The sequence below is a fragment of the Physella acuta genome, unplaced genomic scaffold (genome assembly GCF_028476545.2).
Source record: "Physella acuta isolate Inbredline_101_S28 unplaced genomic scaffold, ASM2847654v3 ptg000697l, whole genome shotgun sequence".
Classification (NCBI taxonomy): domain Eukaryota; kingdom Metazoa; phylum Mollusca; class Gastropoda; family Physidae; genus Physella; species Physella acuta.
Window position 1 is genome coordinate 147,497 of NW_026732216.1, and position 27,751 is coordinate 175,247.

Consider the following 27,751-nt stretch of genomic DNA (forward strand, 5'->3'; position numbering starts at 1 on the left):
AAGAATTGATCCTATTCCCTCACAAAAAGAACTGATCCTATTCCATCACAAAAAGAATTGATCCTATTCCATCACAAAAAGAATTGATCCTATTCCATCACAAAAAGAATTGATCCTATTCCATCACAAAAAGAATTGATCCTATTCCATCACAAAAAGAACTGATCCTATTCCATCACAAAAAGAACTGATCCTATTCCCTTATTCCATCACAAAAAGAACTGATCCTATTCCCTCACAAAAAGAATTGATCCTATTCCCTCACAAAAAGAACTGATCCTATTCCATCACAAAAAGAATTGATCCTATTCCATCACAAAAAGAATTGATCCTATTCCATCACAAAAAGAATTGGTCCTATTCCATCACAAAAAGAATTGATCCTATTCCATCACAAAAAGAACTGATCCTATTCCATCACAAAAAGAATTGATCCTATTCCATCACAAAAAGAACTGATCCTATTCCATCACAAAAAGAATTGATCCTATTCCATCACAAAAAGAACTGATCCTATTCCATCACAAAAAGAATTGATCCTATTCCATCACAAAAAGAACTGATCCTATTCCATCACAAAAAGAACTGATACTATTCCATCACAAAAAGAATTGATCCTATTCCATCACAAAAAGAATTGATCCTATTCCATCACAAAAAGAACTGATCCTATTCCATCACAAAAATAATTGATCCTATTCCATCACAAAAAGAACTGATCCTATTCCATCACAAAAAGAATTGATCCTATTCCATCACAAAAAGAATTGATCCTATTCCATCACAAAAAGAACTGATCCTATTCCATCACAAAAAGAATTGATCCTATTCCATCACAAAAAGAACTGATCCTATTCCATCACAAAAAGAACTGATCCTATTCCATCACAAAAAAATTGATCCTATTCCATCACAAAAAGAACTGATCCTATTCCATCACAAAAAGAACTGATCCTATTCCATCACAAAAAGAATTGATCCTATTCCATCACAAAAAGAACTGATCCTATTCCATCACAAAAAGAACTGATCCTATTCCATCACAAAAAGAATTGATCCTATTCCATCACAAAAAGAACTGATCCTATTCCATCACAAAAAGAATTGATCCTATTCCATCACAAAAAGAATTGATCCTATTCCATCACAAAAAGAATTGATCCTATTCCATCACAAAAAGAATTGATCCTATTCCATCACAAAAAGAACTGATCCTATTCCATCACAAAAAGAACTGATCCTATTCCCTCACAAAAAGAACTGATCCTATTCCCTCACAAAAAGAATTGATCCTATTCCATCACAAAAAGAATTGATCCTATTCCCTCACAAAAAGAACTGATCCTATTCCCTCACAAAAAGAATTGATCCTATTCCATCACAAAAAGAATTGATCCTATTCCATCACAAAAAGAATTGATCCTATTCCCTCACAAAAAGAACTGATCCTATTCCCTCACAAAAAGAATTGATCCTATTCCATCACAAAAATAATTGATCCTATTCCCTCACAAAAAGAACTGATCCTATTCCCTCACAAAAAGAACTGATCCTATTCCCTCACAAAAATAATTGATCCTATTCCATCACAAAAAGAACTGATCCTATTCCATCACAAAAAGAACTGATTCTATTCCATCACAAAAATAATTGATCCTATTCCATCACAAAAAGAACTGATCCTATTCCATCAAAAAAAGAACTGATCCTATTCCATCACAAAAAGAATTGATCCTATTCCATCACAAAAAGAACTGATCCTATTCCATCACAAAAAGAATTGATCCTATTCCATCACAAAAAGAATTGATCCTATTCCATCACAAAAAGAATTGATCCTATTCCATCACAAAAAGAATTGATCCTATTCCATCACAAAAAGAACTGATCCTATTCCATCACAAAAAGAACTGATCCTATTCCCTCACAAAAAGAACTGATCCTATTCCCTCACAAAAAGAATTGATCCTATTCCATCACAAAAAGAATTGATCCTATTCCCTCACAAAAAGAACTGATCCTATTCCATCACAAAAAGAATTGATCCTATTCCATCACAAAAAGAATTGATCCTATTCCATCACAAAAAGAATTGATCCTATTCCATCACAAAAAGAATTGATCCTATTCCCTCACAAAAAGAATTGATCCTATTCCCTCACAAAAAGAACTGATCCTATTCCCTCACAAAAAGAATTGATCCTATTCCATCACAAAAAGAATTGATCCTATTCCATCACAAAAAGAATTGATCCTATTCCATCACAAAAAGAATTGATCCTATTCCCTCACAAAAAGAACTGATCCTATTCCATCACAAAAAGAATTGATCCTATTCCATCACAAAAAGAATTGATCCTATTCCATCACAAAAAGAATTGATCCTATTCCATCACAAAAAGAATTGATCCTATTCCATCACAAAAAGAATTGATCCTATTCCATCACAAAAAGAATTGATCCTATTCCCTCACAAAAAGAATTGATCCTATTCCCTCACAAAAAGAACTGATCCTATTCCCTCACAAAAAGAATTGATCCTATTCCATCACAAAAAGAATTGATCCTATTCCATCACAAAAATAATTGATACTATTCCATCACAAAAAGAATTGATCCTATTCCCTCACAAAAAGAACTGATCCTATTCCATCACAAAAAGAATTGATCCTATTCCATCACAAAAAGAATTGATCCTATTCCATCACAAAAAGAACTGATCCTATTCCATCACACAAAGAATTGATCCTATTCCATCACAAAAAGAATTGATCCTATTCCATCACAAAAAGAATTGATCCTATTCCATCACAAAAAGAATTGATCCTATTCCATCACAAAAAGAATTGATCCTATTCCCTCACAAAAAGAATTGATCCTATTCCCTCACAAAAAGAATTGATCCTATTCCATCACAAAAAGAATTGATCCTATTCCATCACAAAAAGAATTGATCCTATTCCATCACAAAAAGAATTGATCCTATTCCATCACAAAAAGAATTGATCCTATTCCATCACAAAAAGAATTGATCCTATTCCATCACAAAAAGAATTGATCCTATTCCCTCACAAAAAGAATTGATCCTATTCCCTCACAAAAAGAACTGATCCTATTCCCTCACAAAAAGAATTGATCCTATTCCATCACAAAAAGAATTGATCCTATTCCATCACAAAAAGAATTGATCCTATTCCATCACAAAAAGAATTGATCCTATTCCCTCACAAAAAGAACTGATCCTATTCCATCACAAAAAGAATTGATCCTATTCCATCACAAAAAGAATTAATCCTATTCCATCACAAAAAGAACTGATCCTATTCCATCACAAAAAGAATTGATCCTATTCCATCACAAAAAGAATTGATCCTATTCCATCACAAAAAGAATTGATCCTATTCCATCACAAAAAGAATTGATCCTATTCCATCACAAAAAGAATTGATCCTATTCCCTCACAAAAAGAATTGATCCTATTCCCTCACAAAAAGAATTGATCCTATTCCATCACAAAAAGAATTGATCCTATTCCATCACAAAAAGAATTGATCCTATTCCATCACAAAAAGAATTGATCCTATTCCATCACAAAAAGAATTGATCCTATTCCATCACAAAAAGAATTGATCCTATTCCATCACAAAAAGAATTGATCCTATTCCATCACAAAAAGAATTGATCCTATTCCCTTATTCCATCACAAAAAGAATTGATCCTATTCCATCACAAAAAGAATTGATCCTATTCCCTCACAAAAAGAATTGATCCTATTCCATCACAAAAAGAATTGATCCTATTCCCTCACAAAAAGAATTGATCCTATTCCATCACAAAAAGAATTGATCCTATTCCATCACAAAAAGAATTGATCCTATTCCCTCACAAAAAGAACTGATCCTATTCCCTCACAAAAAGAATTGATCCTATTCCATCACAAAAAGAATTGATCCTATTCCCTCACAAAAAGAACTGATCCTATTCCCTCACAAAAAGAACTGATCCTATTCCCTCACAAAAAGAATTGATCCTATTCCATCACAAAAAGAATTGATCCTATTCCATCAGAAAAAGAATTGATCCTATTTCATCACAAAAAGAATTGATCCTATTCCCTCACAAAAAGAACTGATCCTATTCCATCACAAAAAGAATTGATCCTATTCCATCACAAAAAGAATTGATCCTATTCCATCACAAAAAGAATTGATCCTATTCCATCACAAAAAGAATTGATCCTATTCCCTCACAAAAAGAATTGATCCTATTCCCTCACAAAAAGAACTGATCCTATTCCCTCACAAAAAGAATTGATCCTATTCCATCACAAAAAGAATTGATCCTATTCCATCACAAAAAGAATTGATCCTATTCCATCACAAAAAGAATTGATCCTATTCCCTCACAAAAAGAACTGATCCTATTCCATCACAAAAAGAATTGATCCTATTCCATCACAAAAAGAATTGATCCTATTCCATCACAAAAAGAATTGATCCTATTCCATCACAAAAAGAATTGATCCTATTCCATCACAAAAAGAATTGATCCTACTCCATCACAAAAAGAATTGATCCTATTCCCTCACAAAAAGAATTGATCCTATTCCCTCACAAAAAGAACTGATCCTATTCCCTCACAAAAAGAATTGATCCTATTCCATCACAAAAAGAATTGATCCTATTCCATCACAAAAAGAATTGATCCTATTCCATCACAAAAAGAATTGATCCTATTCCCTCACAAAAAGAACTGATCCTATTCCATCACAAAAAGAATTGATCCTATTCCATCACAAAAAGAATTGATCCTATTCCATCACAAAAAGAACTGATCCTATTCCATCACAAAAAGAATTGATCCTATTCCATCACAAAAAGAATTGATCCTATTCCATCACAAAAAGAATTGATCCTATTCCATCACAAAAAGAATTGATCCTATTCCATCACAAAAAGAATTGATCCTATTCCCTCACAAAAAGAATTGATCCTATTCCCTCACAAAAAGAATTGATCCTATTCCATCACAAAAAGAATTGATCCTATTTCATCACAAAAAGAATTGATCCTATTCCATCACAAAAAGAATTGATCCTATTCCATCACAAAAAGAATTGATCCTATTCCATCACAAAAAGAATTGATCCTATTCCATCACAAAAAGAATTGATCCTATTCCCTCACAAAAAGAATTGATCCTATTCCCTCACAAAAAGAACTGATCCTATTCCCTCACAAAAAGAATTGATCCTATTCCATCACAAAAAGAATTGATCCTATTCCATCACAAAAAGAACTGATCCTATTCCATCACAAAAAGAATTGATCCTATTCCATCACAAAAAGAACTGATCCTATTCCATCACAAAAAGAATTGATCCTATTCCATCACAAAAAGAATTGATCCTATTCCCTCACAAAAAGAACTGATCCTATTCCATCACAAAAAGAATTGATCCTATTCCATCACAAAAAGAATTGATCCTATTCCATCACAAAAAGAACTGATCCTATTCCATCACAAAAAGAATTGATCCTATTCCATCACAAAAAGAATTGATCCTATTCCATCACAAAAAGAATTGATCCTATTCCATCACAAAAAGAATTGATCCTATTCCATCACAAAAAGAATTGATCCTATTCCCTCACAAAAAGAATTGATCCTATTCCCTCACAAAAAGAATTGATCCTATTCCATCACAAAAAGAATTGATCCTATTCCATCACAAAAAGAATTGATCCTATTCCATCACAAAAAGAATTGATCCTATTCCATCACAAAAAGAATTGATCCTATTCCATCACAAAAAGAATTGATCCTATTCCATCACAAAAAGAATTGATCCTATTCCCTTATTCCATCACAAAAAGAATTGATCCTATTCCATCACAAAAAGAATTGATCCTATTCCCTCACAAAAAGAATTGATCCTATTCCATCACAAAAAGAATTGATCCTATTCCCTCACAAAAAGAATTGATCCTATTCCATCACAAAAAGAATTGATCCTATTCCATCACAAAAAGAATTGATCCTATTCCATCACAAAAAGAATTGATCCTATTCCATCACAAAAAGAATTGATCCTATTCCATCACAAAAAGAATTGATCCTATTCCATCACAAGAAGAATTGATCCTATTCCATCACAAAAAGAACTGATCCTATTCCATCACAAAAAGAATTGATCCTATTCCATCACAAAAAGAATTGATCCTATTCCATCACAAAAAGAATTGATCCTATTCCATCACAAAAAGAATTGATCCTATTCCATCACAAAAAGAATTGATCCTATTCCCTTAGATCGGAGGCTCGAGGATGCTGCCAGTTCGCTGGATGTCACCAGAGGCCATCAAGTACGGGAGGTTCACATGCGAGTCTGACATTTGGGCGTACGGCGTTGTGTTGTGGGAGATCTTTAGCTTCGGGAAACAGCCGTACTACGGGCACAGCAATGAGGAGGTGAGTGATATGCGCACATAGGGGGGGGGGGGAATGTTGGTCACGGTGTGTGTAGTGATGTAAATATCCACTCTCTTTTACAACTTTGGTTTTTGTAAACGTTCAATCGAACCAACTGGTCAGAGGTTTGAATAGCTTACACACTCATGTAGTTATTTTTCTGGGACTTGGCGTTCTAATCTATCCCATAGCCCTTTTCCCATAGATCATGGAATCGTTGTTGATGCAAAAATGTTGACTCCTTCTCGCCCCCACCTCCCATGCCTTCCCGTTATAACCAATCCTTTATCTCGATCAATTCAATCTCCCACTTCAATTCCTGTTCCCTTCTTTCAGTTACCTCCTGATTATTACTCAGTCCAAAACTTCTGCAGTAAGGCATACCCCTCCCACCCAAAAAAAATGTCTGATTTATCCTTTACGTTATATTATAGAAAATAAATAGCAATAGGTACAAAGTTATAAATAAGTTCAGAGTGTAGGAATAGAATCAGGATTAGAAAAACTTATGTCCACGGGCGCCGACCTTACGGGCGTCAAAATGGGTTGTAAAAACAAATTAAAATCTCATTTTAGCTGCAGTTTTGCATTATAAATATAAAAAAAATATATGGGGGGGGGGGGTGCCAATTGAAAGTTTGATGAGGGTGCAAATTGAAAGTTTGAGGGGGGGGGGTGCAAAGTAAAAGTTTGAAGGGGGGAGTGCAAATTAAAAATTGAAAGGTTGTTCCTGAGTGGGGCGCAAAATTGAAAGTTTGTCCCCGGGCGCCGGGAATGGTTGCTACGCCTCTGGGGTGGGGGTTATGTCCTTTACTCCCCCCCCCCTACGATCGCTAGAGTGTCTGTCTTTATCTTCGTCAGGTCATTCACCTCCTGGACCAGGGCATCCTGCTTCAGAGACCGGAAGACTGCCCGTCCACGGTCTACCACGTTATGCTCGGCTGCTGGAAGCGGGACCCACGTCAGCGGATCGCCTTCGACCGGCTCGTCAAATACCTAACGGACTACCGGAACCGGCTAAACCGTCCGGCCATCTCCCAGCAATCTCCCCAGCAAACGGTTATAAGTTCAAATCCGGCTGGGGTGAAGATAGGTAGAATAAAACCAAGCGTGAATTTGGAGAATGCTATCGAATTAAAACCGGACACGGCTGAGACTTTTTATCAAAGTCTCGGAAACACCGAGACCGGTTCGGAGGATCACAGAAGTAGCATGGAGACCGTGACGTCAGGTGTGACGTCATGCGAGGACACGGACCAGGTGAAGTACTGGGAGCTACGTCCAGGACTGGGCAACGCCAGCAGCGTCACGAGTCGAGGTAGCACCAGAGAGGACTCCTCTTTCATCTCAGTCGGGTCGTCATTCTCCCTCCCCTCCGTCATCTCCCAAAACGACTCGGAAGAATACTTCAGCCAGTTCTGCCCGGAAGAGAGAACTCACGCCCCGGCCAATCAAACGCCTGTGATGTATTCCACGCTGAACTTCGATGACGTCATCGCCGTAGACGGAACCAGCATGTCGTCTGCTGCTTCGCCCGCGCGTTCGGATTTGAACCAGAACTCATTGAACGCATGTGAGGTGTCTGGAACTGACCATGTTCCTTCAAGTGCCATTGGTCCTGATCTAGTGTTACCTTCTCCTGTGTTGGCTAGCTCCGCCAGTGTGGTAGATCCTGACGATACAACAGGACATTCAATAAGTTCGGATACAAAATTATCAGTGGCGAACTATAGTGAGACTAATTCAGCGCAACACACATTGTTTGCTTAGTCAGGAAATATGAATTTTTTCCTTGATTTATGAAAAAAAAACAATACACTCTTGATAACTAAACTTTTCAATCAAGTTATAACTTTTAAAAATATTTATTTTCAATATATGTTAAAATTAATTTAAAATATTCACTAACGTGTACGTTTATGGTGAATAATGAGAGACGGTTAAATCACACGGCGAAGAATTAATTTTATGTGTATCAAGATGAAAAATTACTGTGTTAAGAAAATCTTGATTGTACAAGAATAATAATGCAATAAAAGTAAATAGATTTATTTTAATTTTGTATTTTGAAATACGACAATAGTTATTTAATGTCTACATTGTATTAATGCTTTTTGATATAGAAAAATAATATTTGTATGCGCGAATTTTGAGTCTTTGTACAATTGCTGCTTATAAAATTACACATCATATGTAATTGATATGTCTTTCCTTGTGGTCAGTTATTATAAGTGAATACGCCAAGTATAATATGTTTATTTTTGTGTTCAGTAAACAAATGATCAAATGTCTTTGTGGTCAGTAATAATTTAATGATATACGTCATGTATAAATCTGTGTGGCCAGTGGTATAGCATAATCAAATAATAGTTTAGTTGCCGAACACGAAATGACTGTGTATGTTAAATTCCCTGAACACATCTAGTTCTCATGTGTACCAAGTAATTACCAGGCCGTCGGTTCTTCTAAGAGATCAATAGCCATGCAATCTTCTTATTCTTATGTACTGCAACAACAAAAACAAAAAATACACCCTAATTTTCTAGCTTGTGAGATGTAGCTTAACAAATATAATCACAACCAAAAAGTGATGATAAGGATTTCCAGAAAGTCGACAATTTATACTCATCAGATGCTTGCGATTGCGGAGCACCAGTTCAAGTAAATAATTGTGTTTTATAATGTGTTTAAAAATGTATAAAAAAGCAGCTCATCTTTAAACAATAACAAATAATTTTTAATTTGTACAAATTGTAAACCTCTAGATTTACATTGATTCATGTCTATTATTTTTTAAAAAATTGTTACCTAACTTTACATATTTGGTATTTTACAAAATCTTCTACGGAAGAAGTGATTAAAGCGGTACTGTTATTTCTTATCAGATAATAGAATCACCGAGCCTTGACCTCGTTAGGTAGTTGCTAATTAGTCTTGTTTTTACTAATTTAAATCCGGAAGTTGTATTGGTAAAGGGTAGTTGTCAGGGAGGGAAACGGCGGTAGGGGCCACTAATGGTCTAAGAAAAAAAAATCAGAACTGTTCATTTCTATATTGTTTTATTACAATATTTTTGTTTCACATATTGTAATATTTACATTATGGGGTTTGAGCACAAAGCCGGCTCATAACTACTTACAATGTGTACATATAGTAATAATGTGTACATAACGGTGCCCTACGGCAGTGTGTACATACTGATGTCAAACGGCAATGTGTGTGTGGGCGGGGGGCTACATATTTGTCTCAAACGACAACGTGTACATATACACAAAACTGTTTACATAAAGGTGTCAAGTGACTTTGTGAAAAAAATTATGTCATCTGACAATGTACACATTTGTGTTCATTAACATAATGTACACTATGGTTTGAGGTTATAGTGTGTACACAACATAGCACTTGTTGTACAAAATGGCCCATCCAGCTCCCTCATACAACTGACACTAGGCCAGGCGAATACCAGTGACTGACAACACCGCTGACCACTTAATCCCTATTCTAATGAGATTACAAAACCACATGAACTCTACTTTACCTGGCCTATTGACCATCAGGTCTAATATGTTTTAATTTTACCATTTGTGATTGAATATATGTTATTTATTTTTTAATATATTAATGTGTATGAAAGTGGACGTTCGATTGCGTAGTCTATGTGTTTATCAAGCTGCTACATGTCAAGTTCGATAACTGAGAAAAATGTACATAATTAGTTAAACAAGAGTTAAATACCCTATTTATTCTTTCAATCGTATATTGCTCATTAGTAGAAACCAACATTCTATTGTTAATTAGTTACATTATTTTTAAAATCAAGCTCAATGTATTATGTTAATTATTTGTATTATATAAATCGCATCAGCTAAATGCTATTTTTTTTAATATATCAAAGAATGTGTTGATTAAAAAAAGTTACACCGTGTTACAATTTTTGTACCCTTCAACTAATATAAAATTACAACCTCTTCAGTAAATAGTTCTTCCTTCAAGAAACAAAACTTACAAAACTTACAAGCAAATGTAAATAAACAATAAGAAGCAATTAACATAAAATGTTATATTAATATGCTTTGCTCTTTAATTCTACATGATCTTCTTTATACTGATGTTGAATTTTTGTTGGAGGTTACGTTAGATTAGCAAGTACTGTTAATGGCTTTAAAACGTAGAAAAAAAAACTGTGATAAGTAAAAATATGTTATCGTTTTATTAGTCGGTTACTTAATTTTATTATTTATTTTTGTAACATAATATGTAAATAAACTTACTTTAACTAAAAGAATTGTGTTTTATTTTGAACAAATCAAACAGATGTTGCAGTGTTTAATGAATTTTTAGGTTTACTTAACTGAAAATAATATAAATTATTTAATTTAAAAAGAATGTCATTTCTTTTAGAATAAATTTTCCAGTGTATTTTATATATTGTATTTATATTTTTTAATTAGATATTGATCTATACAAATGAGACACAATATAAACATCAAAGTAAAAGTAAAGAATCCATATTAGACCTAACGATCCATTGGGCAGATGAAATAGAGTTCACATGTTTCTTGACCTCGGCATATGAAGGGATAGTATGGTCAGCATGTTGCCAAGTCGCTTTACTTTCCCTAACATTAGCTAGGTACCCACCAGAGCTGGGTTGGCTCAGGGACGTTCTACTGACTTGGACCCGGATTCGAACTCCAAACTTTTTGGTTAGCAGCCCAGCGCTCTACCGCTTAGGCTTATAAACATAACCGTTCAATAAATGTTTACGACTTCTATTGCGAATATTCAGAGTTAGGATACTGGACTTGGGACGTAGGGCGTCGCTTAGTCGACGTAGCTCTGATGGGTACCTAACTTACCGTAGTAAACGTAAAGGCGGCTAACCACACTTACCCTTCACATGCCGACGTCACAGAAACAAGTAAACGCCGTTTGTTCTGTCCCGTGGAGTCATGGGTTAAGAAAAGGTAAATTTTCATAAAAATATCAACAAAGGACATAATTTAACACACACCACATAATATTTTCTAAATGTGAAGATATTTAGTAACAAATAGATGCAGTTATAGGAAATTAAAAAACCCATAATTGTTAGTAATTAAACATGGACAAGGATAAAGTGACTCTACATAAGATAAAATAAATAATTTAGGCATATTTAAAAATTGGAAACCATATACCAAAAATCAAATCAGAGAAAAATTGAGCGTTAATTATGTATTTAAAAAAAATATTAGAGCAATTCATTCTTCAAATAAATAACAATAGAACAATTTGCAGTTTTGTCGTTAGATTCTCTAAAATAAACATCACTCATTTTGTTTCCCTTTTCGTTGTCATTGTTGTTTCATCTACCTTTTTCAAAAAAAAAATGTAACGCTAAATTGAGTAGCCTATAGAGTGTCAAGTTCTATTTCTATTGTGAGCTCTAATGTTATTGTGTCAGTATAGAAATACCATAACGTTTACATACATAAAAGAAATAAAAAATTATTTTTAAAAAATAAATAAAATAAAAGTATGGGTTGAAACCAGTGTGGAGAGGCGGGGGAAGAGAGAGAGAAAAACCAAATCGAAACATCATAATGTTTTGTCTTTTTAAAAAACTAAAATAGAAGAGAAGAGAAACATCGTTTGTTTCGCCATTGGCCTTTTAAGTCTCATCTCCCTCACTTAAAATTCAAATTCTCCAGGGAGGGATAAAAAATGTCGAACTAAATTACTTGTTGTGAACATAAATTCCATTGATAATAAAAAAAACATGGTGGTTTTTGTTTCTAGGTCTCGCTTTAAGATTTTAAAATGCCAAGTGTACCCAATATACAACATTATTTTTTTACTAGTTATTGAATCATATTAATTAAGGTACGCCTAGGCTATTAATAATATTGCATTAATATAGTATTTACGTTGAGGAAAAATTTCAAATTCGCATAAATAATACAAAACTGTACGCTTCTTTAAAAAACAAAATCACAGTTTAACACAAGCTAATTTTTTCTTTATACTGGCCTACATCACGCAATCTATCGTCATCTTTGTTTACGATTTTAAATAACTTAATAATAGCGGACATATTTTTCTACTTTTTTACTGTTCAATAAAAAAAAAGTTCAGTTTGAAAAATACTAGCTGGCAAGTATGGAAACTATAAGTTAGAGACCTACTTACTAGCCCTATAACATGGGTTGCTATCGTAAAAAGAAACAAACATTTGATGTATTAGTAGTTATCTCCCTTTTACAATCTACTTCTGCTATCAACATAAGGAGAACGTTTAAGAAATGTATACCGTTTTTAGCCGAATATATTAGGCTGTTGCTCGTATTTTTCAAACTCCACTAATTTCAAGTAAAATTATACTACAATAAAACAGGATTTTTTTCCCTACACATTGATACCAATTTTGTGTCTCTAGCTTAATTAGGAGCTAAGATATGGCCTTTTAAAAATTTGTGGGCGTGGCTAAAACAGCTTAGACCTTCGTCATTCAAGTCAATGTTACATAAGCAAAAAAGTTGGCACCGATGGTTTTTTCATTGCATCATTACGGATTCGCATTTTTCGAAACATTAAAAAATTATAATTTTATTGCATCATCCGGGATTCGCATTTTTTTTAAAACTAAAAAATTATAATCAAGCTTAAAGTCTAAGTTATACTGGACTGGATGTGATTTGAATGAGTAATTTAATGCCATTCATATATTATTATTGACTTATTACTCCGTGTAAAAAAAAATTGTAGATCTAGGTTTAAAATAAACTAGATCTAGTTATTGTGAATCGATTTATTAATATTTAATACTGTTACTACTATTATTATATAATAGAAATGCATAAGCACATATTACTGCACAAGTTCTTTATATCTAATTGTAATGAACGATATTACTTGGGTAGATGAAGTAGAGTAGACCTACATACACTACATGATAAATGGAAGTAGCAACTGGTTGCCTTTACGTTACTTTCTCAGCCCCCCCCCCCTTACTTGATATTCAGTGTCTATATCAGGAGGCCATAATAAAATTATAGAACAAAATAAAATAAAACAGCTGTCAAAGTGTGTACCAGTGTTTATTACTACTAAACTATGCAATGTAAATTATTAGAATGTGAGAAACACAGTATTAAAATACAGTAATCAGATTACCACATGAATTTTAATTTTATCTAATAAAATAGAAACATTTAGGAGAATGGCAAAGTAAAAAAAAAGATTTTTTGCAATAATTTAAAAATATGTTTATCAGAGCAAAGAAATAAACTACATAGTGACAACCTAAATTTAGCCCTTGTATAATCTACGACCATCACAGTACTGTAAAACAGTTACATAATCATAATTAGTGTGAAGAAACAAATCTACAGTACAAGAAATCAGCCTCGTCTCATTACGATCTCTTAAGAAGAAAAATAGTATCAATTATCAAGGAATAAACATTAAAATATTGGTTTAAAGTATAATTACTAGTAAATCTAACCATTCATTGAATGTATGCTGGAAAAAAATAGGTGACGAAAAATTTCTTGGACCACTTTAGTCTCTTTAGTGTTAAAACAATTTTCTAAAGTATCAATTATAATTAATCTTTAGATACAATTAGCACATCTGAGGAAAAAATATATATTTTAAAAAGCGTTAGTACTTGTGTGATAAATTAGTTTGGACCAGCATTTTTGAAGCACATTAACTACTGATTCTAGGATTATCTAGCTGATGTCAATTACCCTGAAAAATTAGTTTAAAATGTAATTTTTTTTACACTATGAAAACTAAACTTAATTATAAACATTGTTAGTATTAGTTTTCAAAATAAGTTTACAATTCAGAGCAATCATTTTTTCAGTAACAATTTACAAAAACACTAATGTTTAAAAAATAAAGTTCATTTTTATACTAAAAATGAAAGAAGTACTCTGAAATTCTGTTTAGCTATTATTCAGAAAGAAAAAAAAGATTCCTATAAAGTCAACCACCAGTGATTCTGCCCGATGACTGAAATCCTCAGCATTATCCTCATCCTCTGCCCAGTAGCTTATGGTGTAAAGAGCTGACTTTTGTTTTGTTGCTGGCAGTCTTTTAATAGTCCTTCCACTGTATTGCGACACACCCTGATCACCTTGCTCCCACTTATGAGTCAACTGGCCACCAATCAGATTTCCCATCAGATACCTCTCCAGCTGTCGCACCAAGAAAGGCTCAATAGAAGTCAACAACGCTTCCATGACTTTAAGAAACAGAGTACATTTGATCGCCACATTGCGTTCTTGTAAATGAGCTTTATCAAACGACCAGAAATTAACTTCCCAATCAGCCTGAGTGCTTGCAGCGCTGCATGAGAACCCCAGGCTTCTTGAGATCTGCAAGCAGTTGAATGTAGATTTTAGTTATGTCCCAGCAGCCACATCATCCTCTTTAAGATGAGCCTTGAATAAAGCTGGATCTCCATGAAAACTGTACCTGAAAAGAGAAGGGCAAATGGAATTAGAATTTAGCAGACCATTTCACAAAATATATATCTAGCACAACATATTGCAAACTATATAAAATAAATATAAACATTAGAAATAAAGTCAGTCTCCATACTTACTGAATGTACTTCCACCTGAGACATGGGTTGAACATAGAAAGGGCTGTACACAAGTTCCACCAACCTATTCCCAGTCACAAGCCTGTTCTCCTCAGCCGCTTTATCTCAGCCATCAAGTTTCTGATTACATTAGCAATCCTTCTTACACCTTGTTGGTCTTGCCTATAAGCAAATAAGATGTACAAAGAAAACAAACTGACCCAAGTTCTAGGCACACAAGTCTAGAATTAAATTAATATTAATAAAATTATCAAGTACTAAAATTGTCCTTAATAGGCCTAATTAGTAATTATGGATATATACATAGGCCTACATTAATTTAAATATATAGGCCTACTTGATGGAGAATTATACCTGCACTAGTCTATATCTATTCTTAACCATTTAACAATGTCTCACTATTTTTACAAGATCTAGAATCTAGATCTAGTACTTGTATGACCTAATCAAACATAATGATTAAATGATTGTGTTCATCTACCAAATGTACTGAATTAAAATAAATAGGCTAATTAATGAATTGATATAGGCCTAGTCCTACTTAATACTTAATGCAGAATTAGATGAACACTTATATAATTATATAATTAATTAACTTATCTAGATTCTAGATCTAAATCTAGAATCTAGATCTATATCAAAATTAACTAGCACCTTTTATTTCTTACTAGAATCTAGATTAGTGTAGGCCCTATTAGTATTAGCCTATAGATTAAATTAGATCTAGAATTAAACTAGATCTAGGCCTAAAGCTAGATTATTTTTTACTAGATCTAGATCTAGATCTATTCTAAATCTAATCTGATCTAGACTAGATCTAGATCTAGTTACTATAGATCAATAGAGCTAGTAATCTGGATTCGTTTTTCTAAATCCAGAATCTATTAGGCTATCTATCTTATTAATAATATCTAGATCTAGATCTATTTTAGGCCTATTTACTACTATACTAGATCTAGAGTCTAAATTTTCTAGAGTCTAGATCTAGAAATCTAGATTTAAGTCAACTTGTGTAAAAATCTTAAAATTAAATTAATGTAAAGTCTAGATCTAGACCTAATTGTCCTAATCAACCGTAATAATTTAGTAAATGTAATGTAGGCTACTTAAACTAAATTATTAATTATTAGTAGGCCTATAGTATATTAATAGTAATCAAGTAATGCGATATTTTAATAATGTAAGAATCACAGGAAATTTGGCGCGAAATTAAGGCTCTATCGCGGTGAGCCTTCCTAGGCTTGCGGACCATTGAAATCGTAATTTTAAAATATAGGTTAATTTTAGAAGACCCAATTATTAGTCTAGTCAACATTTGGGCATGTCAATGTAAATATTAAGTACCTTATTATTTATAGATTCTTACCTTATATTTCAGCACATTGCTCCTCTGTAAGATAATAAACGAGATCCAAAAATTAAAATAGGTTTTGAATCTAAATCCTCTTGAGGTTAAAACAAAGATGCGCACTGTGTCATGCGTAGATCAGGTGTGCTGTGGTTTCGCCTTAAGCGACATGGCCTTAATTACCAATGGGCAACCGGAAACATGGAATTTAGGTTCAAGGTACAGCCATGATTACCATGGCAACAAAGGTCACGGCGCAAGCTGCGCAACTCGCTAAATATATTTTGTCATGTGTACAACTTTAAATTAGTATTACAAATATTGATAAAGTCATTCGTATATATTTATTAAAATGTGATAGTGTTTTTAAAATGCAAGTATTAAAGTTTAAAAATTAACAATCAAAAAAAGTAACTTCTTGCGTCAAACGTGCATTTGGAAATGTCCAAAAACGAAGTCACGTTTATTAGCTTTTACACTCCATCCCCTTAACCAACACTGGATGTATCTACTATCAGTTACATCAACTGCAAGTAAATAAGACGTTATACTTCACACTTGCGCCATCTTTTTTCTCTACTTAGAAGCATTTTGTTTTAATTTTAGTATAAGCCCACGCTCATAACCGAAGCCAAGATAAAAAAAAACAATAGCGTCCCCTACATGAACCCTAACCGCTACCCTTGCTTATGCCTAAACCCATATTCACACGTATATCAGTAACTATTCAAATACCGTTACCCGTATGTCTTCATATTGTGTTCTGTGTTGGTTACTTATTAGGTCATTAGAGTTAATAACAGCGTTTTTTTTTTACAATTGTCGATCGAAAATAAGTGTAGCATTTAATAAGCAATACTTAGTAATAAAAACTGGTTGCCAACCATAAATTTAGTTTCAACTTTCAACAATATATATATGTATATTTAGGGCACTGTTCTATAGCTTGCCTTTTGGAGCGTTTCGATTGGATGCGACAAGCGAGGTCGTCGACAGACCGTAAACATACCGATCAAGTAGTGTTGATATAATAACTTTATTTTTTTCTTCAGTGCTTGTTCAGATTTTCCGTAAGTAGTATATCATTTAAGAATTTTATAAAAGAGGTTTGTGTATATTTATAAAATGTGTGACTTTCATGGATAATTATGTAAATTATAATTATATGGTGATTCTACATTAGTAATAATTGGTTGATCAGGTAAACTTTTAAAACAGTAATTTTTATTATTATTAATGTAAGATTTGTTTATATTGTGCTTTAAAAATATATTAATTTTACGTTTTATAATCTGCTACATATATTGGTTACATTTTAAATTAACATATTACGAATTAAAAATAAAACACATGTGGAATTTTATTCTTATTAAGAGACTTTTATATGCTATCATGATAAGCTGATATAAGGTAATTGTAAATTGGTTTTCCAATATTAACTTGTGAAATTATTTAATTTAAATTGGTTGTTAAATCAATAAACTTGCCATTTAAAACCTATAATTACCATGAAGCATGCCAAAATATAATTATTTCAAGTAATTTATTTCCTCAAGCTCTGGTGTAAATAAATGGCCCTGCCTGCAGGAATCTGTATAGGAAACGTGGCTGTTTCTATTCTGTTTGTTGGTGTAGTTCTATACATTGTGGGGCTGGCCCAGTGGCGTAGCCAGGATCGTCTCAAGGGGGGGGGGGTTCCAATTTTTACCCGGGGACGAACTTTCGATTTCCACCCCCCCCCCCCCCCCCCTCAAACTTTCGATTAGCACCCTCCCCTCAAACTTTCGATTTGCACCCCCCTCATACTTTTTATATATATACCGAGGGGTCTATGGGGGGGGTAATGACCCCCCCCCCTAACCCCCCCCCCCTGCCTACGCCACTGGGCTGGCCACACCAGAATGGTCGGTAATAAACAAAGACGGTAGAAGGATCAGCAGCTTGGGTCTATGGGTGGTGTGTAACGACGTGGAGTGCGTAGTTTACCCATCAACAAATGGTGAGAATTAATATGTGTGTGTTGTGTATACACATTATTTAAGACGTTACACATATATGTTGAGTCTGAACTCTCACAAATTTTAAATAGTAGCTGCAGTAGATAATTTACAATATTTAGCTTGACTCTACTAACATAAAATACTTCTCTTGCTTTAAAAAAAAACGCTTTTATATACTAATGTAAGGGGCTGGGGAGTTATTTAATTATTATTTTATTACAAAAAGGTGAATGTCACTCTTTGTGTTCGTTTGAGGATTGTTGTGGTTTTTAGTTAAGTAGTCCGCTATTATGGCGCTGATATGATTTTTATTTTAAAATGGTTTATAGCCTGGTTATTGTGTCTTGTTTATATTTTGATGTTATTATTTTTGCAAACTTAGTTTTGGAGTGTGGCTCCACTTTGCTTTATATCCTGAATGTAAGTTATTGTTGTATTAGGGACTATTTCCTTGTGCGTAGTATTGGTTTTTAGTTCGTGGACAAGGAGGGAGATTCTGCGGTAATGTTGAGGCCTGTGTTTTGAAGTGTATCTGTGTCACATTTATGTGGTGACGGCTGAGGCGTAGCGACCCTTCCCGGTGCCCGGGGACAAACTTTCATTTTGGCGCCCTCTTCGGGAGCAAATTTTAATTTGCCCCCCCCCCCCCTAAAACTTTCGATTTGCACCCCCCCCCCTTAAACTATTTATAATGCAAAAGCGCAGCTAAAATGACATTTTAATTTGTTTTTATCACCCATTTTGGCGCCCCCTAAGCTCGGCGCCCGGAGACAAATGTACCCCCCTGCCGCCCCATCGCTATGCCTCTGGGTGACGGTGGTCCAAAATTGGGTGTTTTGTTCCATTAAGTCTGTTTTCGTTTTGTATGTCTTGAGTGTTTTGTTTAAAATTGTTTTGCCTAGTTTTTATATAAGTTTTGGCTCCATATTTTTGTTAAATAAATTTTATTATATTATTAAAGTTTTTGTTTTATTTTTAGTAAATCTTGTTTTTTATTTAGACTAAGGTTAAGGATAAGTTTTAACCACCGTGTGTTTCACCACGGTTGCACTGACCCGGACAGATTATTTAGATAAGCCCTGAAGGGTAGTAGAATAGTTATCCCCCCTTGCAGGGCTTACACTAAGCATAATGTATTTGTTGCAGCAGAAACTATATGGATAATTTAGGATGTTATACCATCTACTAAAATCCATCTACAACCTTTGTGGATATATTTAATGAATGAGTATCATTTACTTTGGATTTGTGTAAGTTAAACAAATATGCAAAGCAGTTGCTTTTTATCTTCGAGTTTGTTTTTAATCAGTTGTGTTTTTGTCACATGTAACATCGGAATTTCCCCTCCTTTATTGGTTATCGCCCCAGCTAATAACGTGGTTTTCTCTCCTAGATGCTATGTTCAGTGGCGTAGCGAGGGGGGGGGGGGGCTGCGGACCGCACCGGGTGACACCATTTAGGGGGGTGACACCAAGGCAAAATATATCAAAATATGTAGAGAAAAATGATGGGTTCCTGTGCCCAGCTGACAACGGGGCAAGAAAAAATTGTAATTTATTTCTTTTATTTCTATTTTTTTAATAGTTTTTAAATGACTCATAGACTGCTTTCCAATGCAACTATTTCAGACAGTGCTAGAGCTTGTGAAACAATGGCCATGATCAGCTTTGTTGCTATGGCAACGTTTGGAATTGATATGTTTTATAAACGACGAGGGAACCAGGCAGTGGTGCCATTCCATTTTATTTCTATGTGAACTGCTATTTTATCATGTAGGTTGTTATTATTTAATTTTTTTTTGGTGTAAATGAAAGAAGATTTGATCTTGAAAACTTCGTGCATTTAAGAAATATATATTACTCTTTCGTAGTTGTTTGCCTTTGCTGTTAACTTGGGATTGACATCCCCCCCCCCCCCCATCAACACCGAACCGATTTTTTTCAAACTTGACCATAATGTCAACACATGCCAATACCGATTACATGGTCAAATTATATTCAAACAAATTTAAAAAACATTTATAAATTATGGATGTTGCACATGTTTTGTACAGCTCAAAGATTGAGTAGCAGAATAACAATACCCGGTGGCCCCGACAGGGTGCTATTTGGCGCGCATGGCCTTCCTTTGTTTGCTATGGCGCCTACGTTCGTTTAAGTGAGTGCAAAAGAATATGAATAAGTTAGGGTGCTATAGACGTTTACTAAGCTGAATCAGGCGGTTCCGCCAGCGCACCAGCATGGTGCAATTTGGCCACCCGGGCTATACTGTTACCCTTTTGCGTTTATGTTTGCATTTAAGTGTGTTTTTATGTTTGCGTTTAGTTGAATGATTTTGAGTTATTGTTTGCGTTTAGGTATCCGTTTATTTGCATTATTTTTGGTTATTGTTTGCGATTAGGTCTGCGTTTCTTTATATTTGTCTTTGCGTTTGCGTATCCTTTTTTGTTTGCTTTTGTGTTGTTGTTTTTTTTGGGTTTGGGTTTGCGTTTGTGGTTGTGTTTGTGTTTGCGTTTGCGTTGGGTTTGCGTTTGGATTAGGGTTTTTTCTTTGCGTTCTGTTTGCTTTTGCGTTTGTGGTCGGTTTTGTGATTTATTTATTTTTATTTGTGTTTGTGTTTGCTTTTGTGTTATGTTTGCGGTTTTTTTTTGTGTTTTGGTTTTGGTTGGTTGTGGTTATAATAAATTCGAAAAGTAACATATTTGCTAAGCCCGGACAATGCCGGGCATATGCTGATTACTAAACACACAAGTTATGATCCTTTACAGGCAACTTTTTAAAAGAGGCCAGTGCAGATATAATATAATATAATATATATAAATATATATATATATATATATATATATATATATATATATATATATATATATATATATATATATATATATATATATATATATATATATATATATATATATATATATATATATATATATATATATATATATATATATATATATATATATATATATATATATATATATATATATATATATATATATATATGTAAAATTAAAAAATAATAGCAAACTTTGATATTTACTTAATTTTGTTCTTGAAATTATGCATTTCATATTTTCTCTTTTCTTACAGTTGCATGTATTTTGAGTGGCGTTATTGTCTGGGGCGTCGGTGTGCATGAGCCGAGATCCATGTATTTCACCATCGGTTATTCTTTTTGTCTGAGTACCATCGGCGGTATCCTCATCGCCATTGGAGGAATTATGAACATTTTCTATGGCAGATGGATGAGAAATGGTTACAGACAGCTGAATTAATTATGTCAAATACAGTGACTGTTTTCAATCCTCAGCAGACGAAAGATTTACGGTCCTTGTTACCTAGTTTCAGGTTGTTATTTTTTTTTACACTTAACTGTAAAATCTTTGAAATTCTATATGTTGCTCAAGATTGTGTTTAAAGTTATTGTCCAGAAAATTGTAAATATTGAAAGAGAGAATTAATAGCTGCTAAATCTTATTGGCGTTTTGTTTAGTATTTAGATGTCATCATCATTATCATCTTTTCCCGCTTGTGCCATAGGGTCAGATTAAGTAAATTTCATCTGTTTTCTATACCTCGGCATACAAAGGGATAATGTAGCCTGCACTATGCCCAGCCGCCTTTGTTTCAATAACGTGAGTTAGGTACCCATCAGAGCGTGGTTGACTCATGAACGTTGTACTTATTTGAACCAGTATTCGAACTCGAGACTTTCAAGTTAGAAGTCTTGCTCTCTACCGCTTAAATATGCCTTCTAAAATTTCATCCTTTAAAAATAATAAATTAGACAGCTATGGAAAAGAAAAGACACATATCCAAGTATACTCAAACCAATCATACATGAGACGTAAACCATTTAACATCTATTTGTGTTTGCATTTGCAATTCTATTTTTATTATTACAACTTTGGAAAATACATGAGAAAACTTAGTAAATCTGGTTAAAACAATAGGATTGTAAATAGCTCAACTACTTATCGCTCTCCTTCTTGCCAAGTAGTATGTTATAATTTTTATTTTTTTTTATCAATGGAGTCATGTTGAACAAATTTAATTTAGTTAGAAAATGTATATATCTCCCTGGCTAACGAGATTTTTAATTTTAAGCGAGAGGGACCGATGCTTACAAGCCCTATAGTCCCGAATTAAAAATATCCATTTTAATCAAAGTTTCATTCTGAAAATGTTCTTAATTATAGCACTTGTAACTTTAGGAGGGGGGGGGGGGAGGCGGACTTCAATATCTGGGGTGGATGGCGAAATGTACACAGGTTGAAGTACATTTTGTGTATACAATAATTATGAAATTATTTCTGTTTCGTTCCGGGAGGGTGGGTCTACGAGAGGACGTGCTTCAGCAGGCACCGCCACCCCTTCCCTGACCCCCCTGTGAAAGAGATGCCTGAATGAAATTCTCAATATAACAAATCACATGACAGGCTACGTTTGCACTTTGTTATTTTTGTTCACCATATCGTCCTTCACCTTGTGTGTTAAGTTTGTTTTTTAAAATATTGCTGCAAAAACGTTTGTTATTCATTCAGCCAGTGAAGATTCTCATCATATCCGGTTTCTATCGGGTCTTCGCTCTTTACACACGGTTTACTTGCAACAAAGCGAGGCTATTTAGAAAAGTCGTTATGAGAGTTGATGCAACATTAAGGCCCAGTGCTTTGGAAACTCCTTGCCTTAGCCTAGGATTCTTTCATATGAGTTGGGAAGCGCTGAATTAACATGGTCTTCATAGTGTTGGAAATGATGGGTTTAACCTAAGACTAAGTAAGTGAATAAAATATGAGTCTTGTCTGGTTAGGCTACTCTGTAACAAGTATCCGAAAAGATAATCACTCTTTCCTACACGATTTAATACTATATGCGTATGGACAAACACACACACACACAAACACACACACAAACATGCATACATATATATATATATATATATATATATATATATATATATATATATATATATATATATATACATTACTTATGTCGAAGTAATCTAGCTCTTCTTATAGCCGGGGTATTTTAAGGTACATTTTCTCAAGCACTGGTGAACTGAGAGATTGATTGTTCGTCAACCAGCTACGGCTGACTAGTTCTCTATACATGAGGGTCAAGGCCATTGCACTATCAATACATACGCTACGTTTTTGCGTCAGAACAACAATACGACTTTTTTTTTTCGCCTCGGTGATTTTGCGTCGTTTGGCCGTCGATATCGCAGTTGTACTGAGTTCCCAAGCTAAACCACTTTTTTTTTTTTTTAAGTGTGAAGTGTCATATGTCATGCAAGCAAGATGTATGCACAAACTGGCATGTAAAAAAAAAAAAAAAACTCTGGCATAAGTCCCTGAAACATCTAGGTTGTTTCAAAAACATAGCTCGGTGTTGTGTTATTTATTGAAACGTATGTATTGTCAAAGAATCCACAACTATATCTGTGTATACATTTTAGTTGAAGATTTCGGCGAATTCGTAGGATATCTTGTTTGGGAGAATATGGCCAAGAGAATATAATAATGGTTTAAACGTGTTAAGGGAATCTCCGAGTATATAAATAAATCAGCAGCATAACCAGATATTTTGTGTGTGCTGTGCGTGTGGGTTATCCGTCTTATATCGTTTATATTTTACACAAATTGTAATGCACAGGAAAACTATTGACACTTTGTGATTATATTTTAAACACATAAACTTCTGTGTGAGATTTTTAAAAAATTGAATTGCCAAGTAGTAAATTGTTTTAAGGTGCTAAATAATATGTTCATACAAAAGTTTCAATGGAGATAATTAATATGTAATAAGCAATTACATTTACACAGATACAATGAGTTGGCGGCTTTGTTCCAAGGTCAGATGGGCGGTTTTGTTGGAAGGTCAGTAAGGTGGGCGGTTTTTGTTGAAAGGTCATTTAGGTGGGCTGTTTTGTTGAAAGGTCAGTTAGGTGGGCGGTTATTGTTGAAAGGTCAGTTAGGTGGGCGGTTTTGTGGAAAGGTCAATTATGTGGGCTGTTTTGTTGAAAGGTCAGATAGGTGGGCAGTTTTGTTGAAAGGTCTCTTAGATTGGTTTTGCTCTATGGTAAGTTAGGTTGGCGATTTTGTTGAAAGGTCAGGTAGGTGGTTTTGTTCAAAGGTCAAATAGATGTGATTAGTGTGCAAAGGTCATTTAGGTGGGATTTAGTGTTCAAATATCAGTTAGGTGGGCGGTTAAGTTCCATTGTCAGTTAGGTGGGCGGTTAAGTTCAAACAAAAGAATTTCAGATACTCATTACGTATGCATGCTTCTACAAGACCACTGTGCTGTGCAGAAAGTTCAGCCATCCGTCAAACATAGATCGTGTATCGGCTGACACTTCTATCGATTATGCACAGTATTGAGTGTAGAAAATAGAACGAAAGGAAGTGTTTTTTTTTAAGTGCAGAGCTTAACAAGGGTAGGCGGAAAATGTGTGTGGTAGTTTTGAAACATGTTGCATATGGTTGTTGTGGTGGTTTAAATACTATGTATGGTTGCTAATGTGGTGCATCCTGTATGTGGTTGTGTTGGTGTTAAATAGCGTATGTGTTTGTCTGTGTTGAACATGTTGTATGTGGTTGTCGTGATGTATGAAGTACGTGGTTGTTGTATGTGGTTGTCGTGGTGGCATATACTGTATGTGGATGTTGTGATACATGATGAATGTGGTTGTCGGTGTGGTACATAATCGATGTGTTTTATATTTTGTCTGGCAAATTATAGGTATTTTAGAAACAGGAAACAGAGTAAGTTTCACTTTCATTTATAAAAAGTCACTCAAAAAGTGGTAAGTTATCTGAGTATTAGATCGTATACTTATAGATGAAATTTCGTCTATTGAAAACAATACTCAAGATGAAAAAGAGAGAAAGCCAAGGTTTACGTTTTAAAATTTAATAGCTTAAAGTGACAATTATAACAAGGAAAGAAAAAACAGGAAAAATATAAAAATATAAAAATATAAAATTAAACTTTGAAACATTGATAATATTGACTCATATACAATGAAATATCTACAGTTAAAAACAATTCACGAGAATCAAATTAGTTTTTATTCTTTAAAAAAAATGCTGAAAACAATTATTTTCGTGCGATTTTATTCAAATTATTGGTAATATGTTGGGTGAGTATTCTCAATGCATTTGTTTTGGAAATGTTCATAATAATATATGAATTGATAACATAAAAAAAATTATGGTTTTTAAGTTGATGTGTTTGGTGTGGGTGGTGGTCTGGTTACTTCTAGTACGTATACCATTAGATACATTGCAGTGATGGAAAATTGATTTTACAATGAATTTATTTTAAATACTATTTGAACATTTTAGTAAAAACCTTTAGAAAAAAAGAGAAAAAATACCATTTATAAAACTGTCATTCTAGCCTGTACACAAAAACGGTAATATGTTAGTAGTTATCTATATAGAGCTTTTTTTTTTCAATAGCGAGTATTTATAAGTGTAAATTTGTATTCAGTTGATACATGTTTCATATGTGGGTGTATAATATAAGTTGGATAAATATTTGTGGTTGTAGATTGGTGGGGATTGTGTGTATAGTGCTCTCATGTGTTGAGTGCTAATTTGTAGGTGTATAGTAGGTATTCTAAGATGTGTGGAGATATGTAAGTGTGTAGAAATTGGGTTCTGAGTACGGGTTCAATGGAATCAAAGCATGTTGTGGAGATGTTGCATACGTTGACGGGGTTAAGATACAGAGAGCTAGTTAAAAATTGATGTCGGTGAGAGTTGGGAGTGTTTTGGTGTTGGTGAGGGTAAAGAATTGTATTTGTGAAGTTTAAGCGAGGCTTGTGCCAATATTTTTAGATTTTAGATCTTTTATAACGGTCTTATTTTTATTTCGCAGCTGTCGACGCTGTCGAATGAACCCGTAACATCGTACCATTCAAGGCCTTTACTTCTTTCTTTACTTGCCCAAAGGCCGTTCAGGTTGCTGTCGTGGCAGTTGTTATACAACCATGCACCATGGAAATCAACAGCACAGTTTAGACTAGCAATGGCATCATTATCTACGTCATAGGTGCTGAATTTCATGTTGTTGCTCTTAACGGAATGGGAGTCACCCGCCGTGCCTGCGTACCCCCCCCCCCCCCCCCCCCACGTACATTTTATAACCCTGGCTTTCTGAAGCAAACGTAAACGTCGAATAACTGGCGTAGTAGCTGTTACCTTTGTTCGTCATGTCAAATCTGATCTCGCAGGAATATCGTGAACGAAGACAGAAAATGTTCTCATTGCCTAGATAGATTTCCCCATTGACGTAATCCCCAAAGCCGTTCCTGTAAACTGTCCAGTTTCTGTAGAAGTCGGCCGCCTCAGTGACGCAGCGTTGAACAATTGTCCAGCCCCCTCCAAGCGTCACAGTGTCACACATGACGACAAGACCAGACGACAGTTGGACCAGTTGTCTTGGTTTTGTAGCGTTCTTAACGTCCTAGCAGGTTCTATAGACGTTCGGATATGTGGCTACAAGAACTTGTTCATTGTTTACATTGATGAGTCCTGTGAACAATCAAGAATATGAATATATATATATATATATATATATATATATATATATATATATATATATATATATATATTCTTAATTGATAACATTACAAAACTGTAAATATAGAGACATTTATGATATTAAGTTTGATTACATGCCTCTAACGTTGACTAAGTTAACCATTACCATTTCATTCAAAAATGTAATTGCGTGTGAATTGTAGAGTCTGTTATTCTAATACGGAGAGTGAGTGAAAAGTTTAGATTAAAACCACTTAGACAAGCACTAAAAGATTTAGATTCACAAACTAGACAAGTTGTGAAACATTAAGATTCACAAACCTAGAGATGCTGTGAAAGAATAAGATTCACAACCTCAGAAAATCAGTGAAAGATTTAATTTCACAAACCTAGACAAGCTGTTGTATTACACGATCCCATCCTCCCATTTCCAACAGGAGTCACAAACTCCTGCACATTGCAATACATTCCCTTGCTGTATATTCTGGTTGTGTTTGCTGGTTCGTTAGTCTGTCGAGCAGGGACCGGAAGTATCCAATAGCCTTCAACAAGAAGACAAGCAAAGTTCAATACTTTGATCATTTGATTTAATGTACTTATAATAACATATTATAATAATATAGAACAATATATCAAACACCGATATAGATTAAACACAAGCTTATACTTATTTCGATTATTTAGACTTTGTCTTCTTTATTCTCATTTGTAAGATACGGGGTGGAGGGGCGGGGGGGATTTAACGTGTCAACATAAAATGCAGCAAAGCGCCCTGTGACTCG

The 27,751-nt window shown here is 34.2% G+C and overlaps 1 protein-coding gene and 1 long non-coding RNA gene across 2 annotated transcripts in view; one reads left to right on the forward strand and one right to left on the reverse strand.

The window, feature by feature from the left end:
* Positions 1-8,241, forward strand: part of LOC131949435 (tyrosine-protein kinase transmembrane receptor Ror) — a 36,489-nt gene extending 28,248 nt beyond the window's left edge. The window contains exons 8-9 of the mRNA XM_059311344.1: positions 6,313-6,471; positions 7,333-8,241. Of these exons, the coding sequence (XP_059167327.1) occupies positions 6,313-6,471; positions 7,333-8,241 (1,068 nt within the window). The remainder of the gene's footprint in view (positions 1-6,312; positions 6,472-7,332) is intronic.
* A 5,293-nt stretch (positions 8,242-13,534) lies between these two features.
* Positions 13,535-16,666, reverse strand: LOC131949440 (uncharacterized). Its single transcript, XR_009388164.1, has 3 exons — positions 16,434-16,666; positions 15,068-15,229; positions 13,535-14,937 (listed from the first exon to the last, which is right to left on the reverse strand). It is a non-coding gene; the product is annotated as an uncharacterized LOC131949440 (long non-coding RNA).
* Positions 16,667-27,751: the final 11,085 nt, after the last annotated feature.